At 37.8% G+C, this 12,571-nt stretch overlaps 1 protein-coding gene across 1 annotated transcript; it reads left to right on the top strand.

Moving 5' to 3' along the window:
- Positions 1–399: 399 nt before the first annotated feature.
- Positions 400–4,667, top strand: LOC121391420 (sepiapterin reductase-like). The gene is made up of 3 exons (XM_041523061.1): positions 400–984; positions 1,911–2,066; positions 3,960–4,667. The coding sequence occupies exons 1-3, from the start codon at positions 489–491 to the stop codon at positions 4,067–4,069; spliced, it is 762 nt and encodes a 253-aa protein (XP_041378995.1). The 5' UTR covers positions 400–488; the 3' UTR covers positions 4,070–4,667.
- Positions 4,668–12,571: the final 7,904 nt, after the last annotated feature.

Genomic DNA, 12,571 nt, shown 5'->3' with positions numbered 1-12,571 from the left:
ATTGAATATACAGACACTGGTATTCTAAACAAGAAAATATATTTAATATGTAAATTTAATCGTAGAAATATTTTGTTAGTCGGAAACATCTTACAATGCAGCAAACTCAGGAATGTCCCTTTAATTTGAACCATTCCGCTGTAAATTTCAGCGGACCGTTTTCTACGGCCATTATGCCATCTAATTCGAAATATGTACATGTTAGTTGCCAAAGTTTAAAAGTCTCCTATGAAGCTACTCAAGTCACCCATAACAACCTGTCTGTCACGCCCCCCAATTTGTAAATAGACTAGTTTCAGTCTATTTTGTCAAGGGACGTTACTCTTCGCGCGCATGCGCAATAGGAATGCGAAATACCTCTATTAATATGCTAACGAAAACATTACACAGTGACAAATAGGCTAAGTGTTTGTGGGCGGGGCATATTGACCATTCGGACGCGAAAACCAGTCTAGCGAGAAAACTTCACCGTCTTGAACAGCAAAACTATGTTCTCCGGAAAAACCGTATGCATAATAACTGGTGCAAGCCGTGGTTTGGGCAAAAGCATTGCTTTGAACTTTTCAAATCTCTTTACCAAAGACTCTGTATTTATTCTGTTGGCTAGAGATGATAAATCTCTGTCTGATACAAAACAGGCGATAAGCCAGAAATGTGTGACCCAGTATTTTGATCAGGGAACACTGGACCAGAGTGTGTTCGATTCGTTACTGCCCAGGTGTTTGAATGAATTGCACGTAAACACTGAGGAGTTTGAGCACGCGTGCATCGTGCACAACGCAGGCACTCTCGAGTGTGAAATGACGGAAGATCTCGTGTCAGTTCAGAGTGTTTCGAATTACTTTAACGTCAACCTGATTGGTGCTGTGGCACTGAATGCAAGCTTTTTGCGAGTGTTTCAACATGTAGAACACAAACTTGTAATAGGAATATCATCACTAGCTGCACTACAGCCTATAAACAGCTGGGCACTTTATTGCTCAGGTTCATTTATTCATTCATTTATTCCAACTTACTTTCATGCTTACAGTATCCAATTAAGGTCCAGACACACTGTCCTGAGCACACACATCAGCTACCTGGGCTTAGTGAGACAGAAGAGGGTGTAGTGGTCTTACACCTACCAATTGAGATTGAGTCGTTAAAACTCGCTCTGGTTTGGAGCTGGTACTGGGCTGTGAACCCAGTACCTAGTAACCTACCAGCCTTATGTCCGATGGTTTATTTGATAAGTGTGAACATAATTTTTAAAGGTTTATGTCTATCTAGCAATTATAGGGGTAATGTCAGTTGCAGATTAAGTACAGTTGGGGCTTTTTTTTTTTTTACCTGGTACCGTTGGCAGAATCAGAGGGGGTCATAAACGTACAATATGGAGCAGGAGCAAAACCTCAAATTCGGGCAAAACTTATAGTATTTGAGCAAAATGTGCTAACCTGAGAAAATTTTACCATGTATTTCCATCATTCTACCCTCAAAATTAGTTATAATCCATGTAAAAATGCATACAGATTCTTTTGCAATCCTATATAGCTGTTTGGTAGTAATGCTAATATGAATAAATGTTATGCAGATTCAGGCATTTTTGTTTACTTCGGGCAAAAGCCAGCCTGCCTCCCTATAAAAATGAGAGCCTGTACGACTATGGAGTGGGTAATAGGCATCCACAATATAGGTGTCTCTGAGCATGTTTTATTTTTTTTAAATTCTGGGGAGCATGTCCCCGAAACACACACACATACGCACACACAGACAGACTCAAAATTGTCCTCGTTAGAATTTTGAGACCCTCTTCCCCCTAACCTTACAAAATCCTGCATCCACCCCTGGGTACCATACTCACCAAACCCAGGTACAGTTATTTAGCAATATGCTGACATTCATCTAATTATTATCTGTTTTCTATTCAGCCAAGGCAGCACGTGACATGTACTTCAAACATGTGGCATCGGAGTACCCCGCTATACGAGTCCTGAACTACGCCCCAGGTCCACTACGTACTGACATGCTGACTAAAACAGCGTGCACCGAATCAAAAGATCCACAAGTACTTAAAGTGTTTAAAGGTATGTGACATCAGTATATTGGACAGTGCTGTTTGTTTTAAAATAGCTATCTTGGTAAAACAAATATTGTTGTCAATTCACATATAGAGCTCGAATTTAAAGGGAGAGTAAACTCAAACATGAGCCCTGTGTGTTGGAAAGATGCATACACAGACCACCAACATAGCCTGACACTAGTGACAGTTTAACAAATGAAAATGCGTAATTTTAGAGTTGCCATAATAAAACTCTGATTGTTGCTGCTAACTGTGGGCAACCATTTTCTTTTCTTTTCGAGGGGTCCAGTACAGCTAGCAAGGGGCGAAGTGACGTCAGCTCCTGACCAACTCCTGTATGCATAGTGTAAACAAAAGCAGTAATTTTCAACAAGGTGCTTCTCTTTGATCAACCTGACTTGTAAAACACCATAAATGACGTGATAATATAATAAACTATTTAACTAAATATATTTTCAAGTTGCATTAACGGAATGAAATGGGGTTGTTTTACAAAACTATTTACAGTAATAAACCATGTCCATTACCATTAATATTACACACCTGCCATTCAGGAATCATTGGTAAAGGCAACTAACAGAATAGACCAATTAACTAAGAAAACACTTCATGTATCATTTCAGTACGTAGGTTAATGCATGGACAAAACATGGTGGTTTATTTTGTATTGAAAACTAATATATGCTTATTGCTGACTTATTGGGATGTATATTATTACAGAACATTGCAATGCATACCTATTTTATCATCCTGCAAAAACTTATGTAGATTCATTTCTCTAGTTCTAAGACTCCTGACGTTATGTGCTAAGTATTACGTAACCACCAGCTCGCCAGATGGCGTATTCACTGGAATAGAATGAAATGGCTGCACCCGTTATATATAACTGCCGTCACGTTTAACCGTTTTATTAATTAAATATTATAATATGCTTGTTGATATTAGCAATAATGTGCATTATATGTCGTTGAATATGCATACGCCTTGCTTGAGTATTCCTTTAAGAACTTGTCTCCCACTGCAATTTTTAATGGGATGGTGTGTATAAAAAATCCTGGATGCTGATCGAAAAGAGTAGCCCATGAAATGGCGATAGCAGGTTCTCTCTCTCAATGGTCCTTAACCATAATGTCTGACCCATATAACCATAAATAAAATGTGTTGAGTCCGTTGTTAAATAAAACATATCCTGGTGGGTTTGGGTCGAATATGAACTTATCAGACCCGTATGTCTACATTTTCCCTGAACACCTATCCAAATGACCTAATATTGCACTGTAAAAATAGTTTAGCCTCTGTGGAGGGGAGGGGTATTCCGAAATCCCCCCCCCCCCCCCCCCCCCAGCCTATGCTCCTGATTTGCCAACTACTAAATGTTGTAGTCACTTTGTATATAAAATATTCCTTGCTGCTAGTGGAAAGAGTTGGCAATGTGTCCTCTCTCATTATCTGGGGTGAGACGTAGCCCAGTGGTAAACGATCGCTTGATGTGCGGTTGGTATGGGATCGATTCCCAATGGTGGGCCTATTGGGCTATTTCTCACTCAGCTAGTGCATGACGACTGGTATATCAAAGGCCGTGGTATATGTTATCCTGTCTGTGGGATGGTGCGTATAAAAGATCCCTTGCTGCTAATCAAAAAGAGTAGCTCATGAAGTGGCGACAGCAGGTTTCCTCTCTCAGTATCTGTGTGGTCCTTAACCATATGTCCAACACCATATAACCATAAAATAAAATGTGTTGAGTGCATCGTTAAATAAAACATTTCCTTCCTTCTCTCATTATCTGTGTGTGCCTTTACCACATGTCATGCCATATAAGCGTAATTAAAATATGTTGGGTGTGTCGTTAAATAATGGCTTCCTACTTTCTGTTTGAATTAAATTTGTTTTTCAGATTTAGCTGCCAAGGCTCTGTCCTGCGACACCAGTGTTTTGAAGCTGATTGAGATTCTCAAAGGAAACAAGTTCAAGAATGGCGACCATGTGGACTATTATGATGAATAATTGTAACACTCGGGGCTAGCTCTGGGTCAGCAGAAAATTTCGCCAAATTATCTATACAACTTCAAAAACTGCAGAAACCTGGTTATTTTGTAACAAAATATCAGTTATTGTATGCAATTATTTCGCCAAACTATCTATACAACTTGAAAAACTGCAGAAACCTGGTTATTTTGTAACAAAATATCAGTTATTGTATGCAATTATTTCGCCAAATGAAAACAAAATTTAGGAATTGTTTTTTGAAATTCGAAATTGGTGAATTTGGCAAGTGACAGAGGTAGCCCTGACACTGCAGAAATAAACTCATAAGAAATAGATCTTGTAATATACATTTGTATATACATGTATATTAATCCGCTTGTGCTAGGGATATTTGAGAAAACATATGCTATGTAAAGTACCTGCATTTATTGTGTTCGATGGATGACAAATCTAATTGTAGTCATGCATTATGGGGTCTGGGATTTAGCTCCGTCGGTTGAGTGCTCGCTTGAGATGCGTGCATCAACTGATGGAGTTTTTTCTTGTTCCAACCAGTGCACCACAACTGGTCAACGGTCATGGTACATGTGCTTTACTGTCTGTGGGACAGTGCATATAAAATACCCCTTGCTACTAATGGGAAAATGTTGCTGGTTTCCACTCTGAATTACAAAATGTTCGACATCCATTAGCCAATGATTTATAAATTAATGTGCTGTAGTGGTGGTGTTAAAGAAAACAATCTTTCATACATTATGGTGATGTACACATGTATGGAACATCCAAACTATATCTATAGGCTCATTTATCACATGTTGAACATATTTAAAATGTGTGCTAATTGTTTGTCATGACATATATTTAGTATATCCCTAGCATATGTCAAGTAGTATACATTACTGTCAGTGTTCTCCCTGGGTGAAAATTAAAGGAGGGCGGCCGTGCAGCACCACACCCTTCAAGAAAGAAAAAAAATGGTTGGGGGGAGAGCTTGGTGGTTACCATGTTGTTGTGTGTTGATATACTTTGTGGAAAGACATACTCCTTATTTTGATTACAAAAAGTGTATACGAAATACAAGCAGACTCGTCTTTTAATTGAACCGAAGATGTTATCGGTCTGATATTCACTGACAGTTCCAGTTTTGCTGAACCGATCAAAGTTTTAATATTATTATTTTAATAAAGATTTCAAGATATACGCAAAACAAAAAAAAGACGTTTGTGTGATCCCCTAATGTCAATTTTTTTTTTTGCTATTCCCATCTTCATCAAATCAGTCTGTAGTATTTCAGTACATTGATAGTTATACAGCTGTTCCCTAAATTCTGTGCACTGACAACATTCCACCTTTTTAAATTTTATTCCTGACAAAACAATGTTTTGAAATGTTTTTTAACACACATTCCTTCTTCTTTTTTATCAGTGCCATATCTTGAATTATGCTGTATTGAATCATGTATTTATATCTTTATAAACATGTCAAGGAAGAAATTAGTAGGCAATTTTTTGTCACCTAGTTTGAGGGTAGAATGATGAAAACACATTGTAAAAAAGTCTCAGGTTAGTACATTTTCCCCTAATATCTCAACAATTTTTGCCCAAATTTGAGCTTTTGCTCCAGCACGAAGGGGGGGGGGGGGGGGGGGGGGGGGGGTGCCCCCTGCACCCCTTTCTTATATGCTAATGCATGTACCTGTAGTTTATAGAGAAGATGTTTTAAAAATTCAAATTGTGTCTAGCACAATCTGATTAAACATAGCTCTACTGATCTACCAGTAGATCTAACAGCATTGTGTGGACTCCCATGTCCAGGTGACATTTTATCCTTTAAATTACAATTTAAATATCGACCAATTACACTTCGCCTTTTATAGCGTTATTAGGGAGCATACAAATTCTAAAAATATTGGGCGAGACTATTTATGCAATAGACAAACTTCTTGGGTCTATTTCAACATTAAAAAACGGGGAGAAAAGTGCAGTAATAAACTCTGGATTGTATACTGGTATAAAAAGATTTTATGGCTATACAATTACAGGGTTTTTTCCATCTTGAAACAAATTTTATATAAAAATTTTTATTGAAATTAGTTTCCGGCATACTTCGTAATTCACCCGAATCATTTCGTATAACCTCTGCGTAATTCCAAATGTTTTCAAATTCTTTTCAAATCACTGGCATGATTTTGCAAGTAACATTTTGAGTGGTCGAATGAAAGGTCAACTGGACATGAGCTCCAATTGGGTGCTGTTAGATCCACAGGTAATCGTAATTAACCAGTGGAACTAATTTTAATTAGATTGAGTCTAGCAACGTCAACAGACATTTAAATATATGCTAGATAGTACGTACTGTGAGACATTATTAACCTTGTGCTGGGGCGTTTGTTAAACATTTATTCATTCATTCATTATTAACCTTGGGTCTAAACTGTAAAGTTTTATGATCTTACTTGGCATCTGTCATTTGATGTGAAGAAAAACAGTATATTTATAAGGTATGATGGTTATGATTTGTTCTGTAGAATTGAAAGTATTTGAACATTCTGCAATATTGAGAGGAAACACTTGATTATTTCTCTGTTTATGTGTGGGGCAGGACATAGCCCATTGGTAAAGCACTTGTTCTAGAATCGATCCCCGTCGGTGGGACCATTGGGTGATTTTCTCTCTAAGACTATGTCAGAATTACTAAATGTTTGACATTCGATAGCCGATGATTAATAAATCAATGCTCTAGTGGTGTCATTAAACAGAACAAACATTAACTATTTATGTGCAGTTGCCACTTATTCTTGATTAATTGTATGAAGACAGGAGGACAATTAGTCAACAAAAGCTGTTTGTAGTTTATCATGTGTTTATATCATGTGTGAATATTTACCTTTAAATCAAAAATTAATTTTCTCAAGTCACGTGTTTGTGCAATTACAACTTTAAGCTTGTGAACAATTTCTGATGATATGTTTTCATTACGCTTAAAGATCCATTATCAGAGTAGCAATTTTACTACTTGATTATCTTTGTGTACATTCACATTGTGATATTTTATTATAAATAAATAATCGATCCTACATATCACTGGGTCAGGGCAAGAATATTAAATCTTTAGCGTGTCCATATTGAGAGAACTAGCATTAAATCAGCAAAAGCAGAACTTATATTCTATATGTATGTCATGCCATATTTTGCTAATAATGGAAATGTTAAAGGTGAATCATGTTTTCTGGCTGACTTGTGGTGGTATTCAGGTTGTTTGGCCTTCATTGTTTTCTTTTTATTATACCATTCACTGTAGACATGGTATGCACCATATTGACATGTTAAAATGTGTCATCACGTGGTTACCTGTATATCATCTTGTATGGCCTTTTGAGTGGGGTTTTTTTTTTTTGGGGGGGGGGGTAAACATTTTCTGTTAACAGTAAATAAAATTCCCTATTAGATTGTAATTTTAAATAAAATGATTACTGGTAGGTTGTAGTTTTTTTTATGGGCATGCATGTATTTGAAGGTATGTTTACATGCCCTTCAAAGTTTGCTATGGATCACATATACTTTTGACCATCAAAAACGTTACATTTGATATGCTGTATTGGCTATATTTTACTGACCATCATGCCAGTGTGTGCAGAAAAGTTGTTTATAGTGATACAGTGATGACTATACATCAATAAACATGACCGGGTGAGATGTAGATCAGTGGTACAGCGCTCACTTGATGCACGGTCGGTCTGGGATTGATTCCCATCGGTGGGCCCATTGGGTTATTTTTCATTCCAGCCAGTGCAAAGGCCGTGGTATGTGCTATCCTTTCTGTTGGATGGTGCATATAAAAGATCCTTTGCTGCACTAGGAAAGATGTAGCGGGTTTCCTCTGATGACTACGGGTCAGAATTAGCAAATGTTTGATTTCCAATAGCTGATGATTGAATAATCAATGTGCTCTAGTGGTGTCGCTAAACAAACAAAAAACCCACATTTGAATGAATATTTGAACTAGTTTTGACAAAATAAACAAACAGTGCTGGCTCATTTATTTGCTCTTTTCTCTATTTATTTATTGCATGCTGTTATATTAAAATGTGTGTATGTTAGTTTTCTTTTGAGTACCGTACTGCACTTTATGCTGGGCAGATCTTGTTGCATTTTGTAACCCCCTTAATACAAACAAAAGTCGTCCAGCTCCTCGTTTAAAGTTACATTCTCTGGTTACCATATAACATCATGTACAAATGTGAAATACAAGCTCAAATGCACTTTTAAAAAAGTCGTGTGTGTTCGCTATGAACGAATATCGTCAAACGTATACGCTTGATTCGTCGCCTGTACCGCCATAGCTCGGCAAAGCACAAACGACAGCCTGTTGTCAGTTTCAGTTAACACGTGCGTTTGCCGATTTCAAATTGTAGGGTTCGTCTCAAAAATTTAAAAGATTAATCTTGAGCTGTACGAAGAACGTTCGGTTGAGGACGTTGGGACGTTGAGAACGTTCGGTTAAACCGGTTTGATCTTGACAACGTATTATCGACAGTCGTACCTTCCTATTTCAGAATTGATATTTTAATGTGTTAGTAGAACTTTCAAAGTTTAGTTTGTATACTAGTAACACATTAATCATGTATATATTTTAAAAATAAAATATACTAAAGTAGACCATGAACGTTTTCACTTCTTAATTTTACGTGTTAAAATCGACGAATTAAAATAAATATTATTTCGTTTCGAAAGGGTAAAGTTGGGGGTTAACGACATCAAAGGTAAAGCATATTGATTTAATAATCATCTGACCCCATACAACCGTAAATAAAATGTGTTGAGTGCGTCGTTAAATAAAACATCCTATCCTTCCTTCCTTCTGCTGTTGGATGTCTAACATTTGGTAATTTTGACATATAATCTTAGAGAGGAATCGGGTGCATGTGCCGGGGGAGGCTATTGGAGGTCGAAACCCTTACTTGCCCAAGCTTAAAAAAAATAAATGAAATGTATTTTTTTGGGGGAGCATGGCCCCATATAAACTTCGCTCAACACAGTCTATAACCCCAACCCCGCTGAAATGCCTGCACACGTGCCTTGGAAACCTGCTACATTTTTTTTTTTTAGCAAGGGATCGTTTATATGTACCATCCCACAGACAGGATATTACATACCATGGTCTTTTTGTATACCCGCCGATGGGGATCGATCCTAGATTGACCGCGCATTTCCATAAGTAATGAATAAAAATAACATAGTCTTGCAAAATGTTACGTAAATCGAACACAGTACCCTCTTCCTCTACCCTAGAGCGTTACGTAATTAGTAACACCCCTTTACATGTAACGCGTATGCCAACAGCTGGCCACTGTCAAAATTTCAAGGCAAATCCCCCACTCACCGACGCCTGGAAAGACGTTGTACCATACCTCTATGGATATAAATATGTTTTGGAGATATGAGACGACCCCTCAAGACAGATAAATTTGTTCAAAATTTGCGAAATCTCACGTGATCTCTTGTTGGGGAATTCTATACTTGTGATAAGCCAATGAAAACCGAGATCGGTACGAGCCCGTCAAAAGTGTCCAACTTTCAAAATACTGGCTTTGTTTTTGACCTGGATAAGCCAGCGTAGTGAAACCAATTCGGAGTGCGTCGTCATATATGCACCAAACGTAATTGGATTTTCTGTTCTATATGTTTTTCTGTTCTATACACTTTTACAAATAAATGAATGTTTAACGACACCCCAACACGAAAAATAAATCGGCTATTAGGTGTCAAAACTATGGTAATGCAAGCATATAAGGTGATAATCAGCATCAATATAAAAATTCAAGATTTAAATAAAAACAGTGTAAAGAACTGTGCAAAAATACAAATATCACAGATAGATACTGACTTTTACACAAAATTTCAATTTGTGCTGTATTGGCCATTCTCAAAGAGAATGTTACACCCCTGCACCACGGTGAGATTACAGCACGCGCAGGGGCAGTTATATTAAAGGCTACGCCTTGTAAATGATTTGCACACAATAAACGCCTCGGACTGCCAACATGTATGGCGCTTCTCTTTTATCTTTGATGAGCGCCGCCTCCCTTTCATCTTTAATATACCTACTTGGCTATATAACTAAGTCGTGTGTGAGACACCCACCGATACGTTTAACTGAAATTAAGAAGATAAAGATCAAAGCTCGATTTTTAGTATACAGCTTGTCTTTGTATTCGTCTGTTGTACTTTTAAAAAAAAAAAAAATATATATATATATATATATATATATATATACATACATGTGTTATAATTTTGTAACACTTTACGGATCAAAAACTTATTTTCCATATATAACATTTATATATCAGCAGCTGTAACGGAAGCATTAAAAACGTTTTTCAATGGTTAACTTATCATATATCTCGGGTATTGCTTCGATCCGATCATAACTATAGGGGCGAAGTAATAAAAATAACAACAGAAGATTCAGAGTAAATATATATGGTCTTCTCCAAACAAAAAGGGCATTTCTTGACCAATAATTAACTTTACACACCCCGCACCACCCATGCCATAATGTCAAGTCAAGGACATGGTGGGGGGGGGGGGGGGGGTAACTTAGCGGTACAGCGCTCGTTCGATGCGCGGTCGGTGTGGGATCGATCCCAGTCGGTGGGCCCATTGGGCTATTTCTCGTTCCAACCAGTGCACCACGACTGGTATATCAAAGGTCATGGTATGTACTACCTTGTCTGTGGGATGGTGCATATAAAAGATCCCTTGCAGCTAATCGAAAAGAGTAGCCCCTGAAGTGGCGATAGCGGGTTTCCTCTCTCAATATCTGTGTGGTCCTTAACCATATGTCTAACGCCATATAACCGTAAATAAAATGTGTTGAGTGCGTCGTTAAATAAAACATGTTCTTTCTTTGGTAATATTGTTTCATACCAGCCTCGGTGGCGTTGTGGCAGGCCATCGGTCTACAGGCTGGTAGGTACTGGGTTCGGATCCCAGTCGAGGCATGGGATTTTTAATCGAGATACCGACTCCAAACCCTGAGTGAGTGCTCCGCAAGGCTCAATGGGTAGGTGTAAACCACTTGCACCGACCAGTGATCCATAACTGGTTCAACAAAGGCCATGGTTTGTGCTATCCTGCCTGTGGGAAGCGCAAATAAAAGATCCCTTGCTGCCTGTCTTAAAAAGAGTAGCCTATGTGGCGACAGCGGGTTTCCTCTAAAAACAGTGTCAGAATGACCATATGTTTGACGTCCAATAGCCGATGATAAGATCAAAAATCAATGTGCTCTAGCGGCGTCGTTAAATAAAACAAACTTTTATTGTTTCATTGGCTTGCGAACATGCACCAACGTAAACAGATCAAAATGACGGAATACATGTCTTCTTCTACATGTCTTCTTCTACCCCCCCCCCCCCCCCCCCCCCCCCCCCCCTTTAAAATTATTTTTGTTTTGATACTGATGATTACAGTCTTTATGCATTGGTTACTATTTTCAACCCTGTCCAGTTAAGATTCTAGGCACGCATATTATGTAGGCACTTTTTTTTTCAAAAGTTTATTTCCATGAAATGCCACATTTACATCCGTGTTATATACTCACGTGGCTTGGGTATACTATATATACACACACATATACATATTATTAGAAAAAATAACATCGCAAAATATTAATCATGAAAAATAGCTATGTACATCTATTATCTGATAAGGATCGGCAAAGTCATGGAGGACAGTTATATTAGTAAGAAAATTAAGGAAATGTTTTATCTCCAGCTGGAAGGATGTTTCCATTAGCGTAAAAATAAACTATGTGGAATTGATGGACTTATTATTATTATTTAAAGTATTAATTTTAAACAGGTAAAATGCCCCATTTTTCTGTGAAGCGGTCTTCATTGTACCTTTTAATATATGTTTCTATTCGATAATATTTTATAAAACTAAGAGCTTCCATAAATTTTGGTAGTTTTTCTTTATGTTTACAAATATATATGTATATTTTTAGTATAACAAGTAGATTTATTAAAATGCTTTGACTAGGGTATGGCAGACGCAATGGGAAGGATATACAACTTTCTACGAGGACATAAAGAAATGATTTATTTAACAGGAAATGGTTTATTTAACGACGCACTCAACACATTTTATTTATGGTTATATGGCGTCGGACATATGGTTAAGGACCACACATTATATTGGAAGCCCGTTGTCGCCACTTCATGGGCTACTCTTTTTCGATTAGCAGCAAGGGATCTTTTATATGCACCATCTCATAGACAGGATAGCACATACCACGGCCTTTGGTGTTCCAGTCGTGGTACATTGGCTGGAGCGAGAAATGGACCATTGACAGGGATCGATCCCAAACCGACCGCACATCAAGCCAGCGCTTTGCCGCTTGGCTACGTCTCGCTCCGACATAATAAAGTCCTTTACACCTGGTTGTCTAGTTTACTGAATGCGAAAACAAAACCGTGTGCGCCTTATCCGGAATGTGACAATGTGCACCTTAATTACA

The sequence above is a fragment of the Gigantopelta aegis genome, unplaced genomic scaffold (assembly GCF_016097555.1).
Source record: "Gigantopelta aegis isolate Gae_Host unplaced genomic scaffold, Gae_host_genome ctg2374_pilon_pilon:::fragment_1, whole genome shotgun sequence".
NCBI classification, from domain to species: Eukaryota; Metazoa; Mollusca; class Gastropoda; order Neomphalida; family Peltospiridae; genus Gigantopelta; species Gigantopelta aegis.
The sequence above is the reverse complement of the archived record's forward strand: the minus strand, read 5'-3'. Positions and strand labels throughout refer to the sequence as shown.

Bases quoted from the DNA above. Each gene is read 5' to 3' on its own strand.
- LOC121391420 (XM_041523061.1), top strand. From the start codon at position 489: ATGTTCTCCGGAAAAACCGTATGCATAATAACTGGTGCAAGCCGTGGT. The intron at 985-1,910 runs GTTCATTTATTC...TTTTCTATTCAG, and splicing joins CTGGGCACTTTATTGCTCAG to CCAAGGCAGCACGTGACATG. The intron at 2,067-3,959 runs GTATGTGACATC...TTTGTTTTTCAG, and splicing joins AGTACTTAAAGTGTTTAAAG to ATTTAGCTGCCAAGGCTCTG.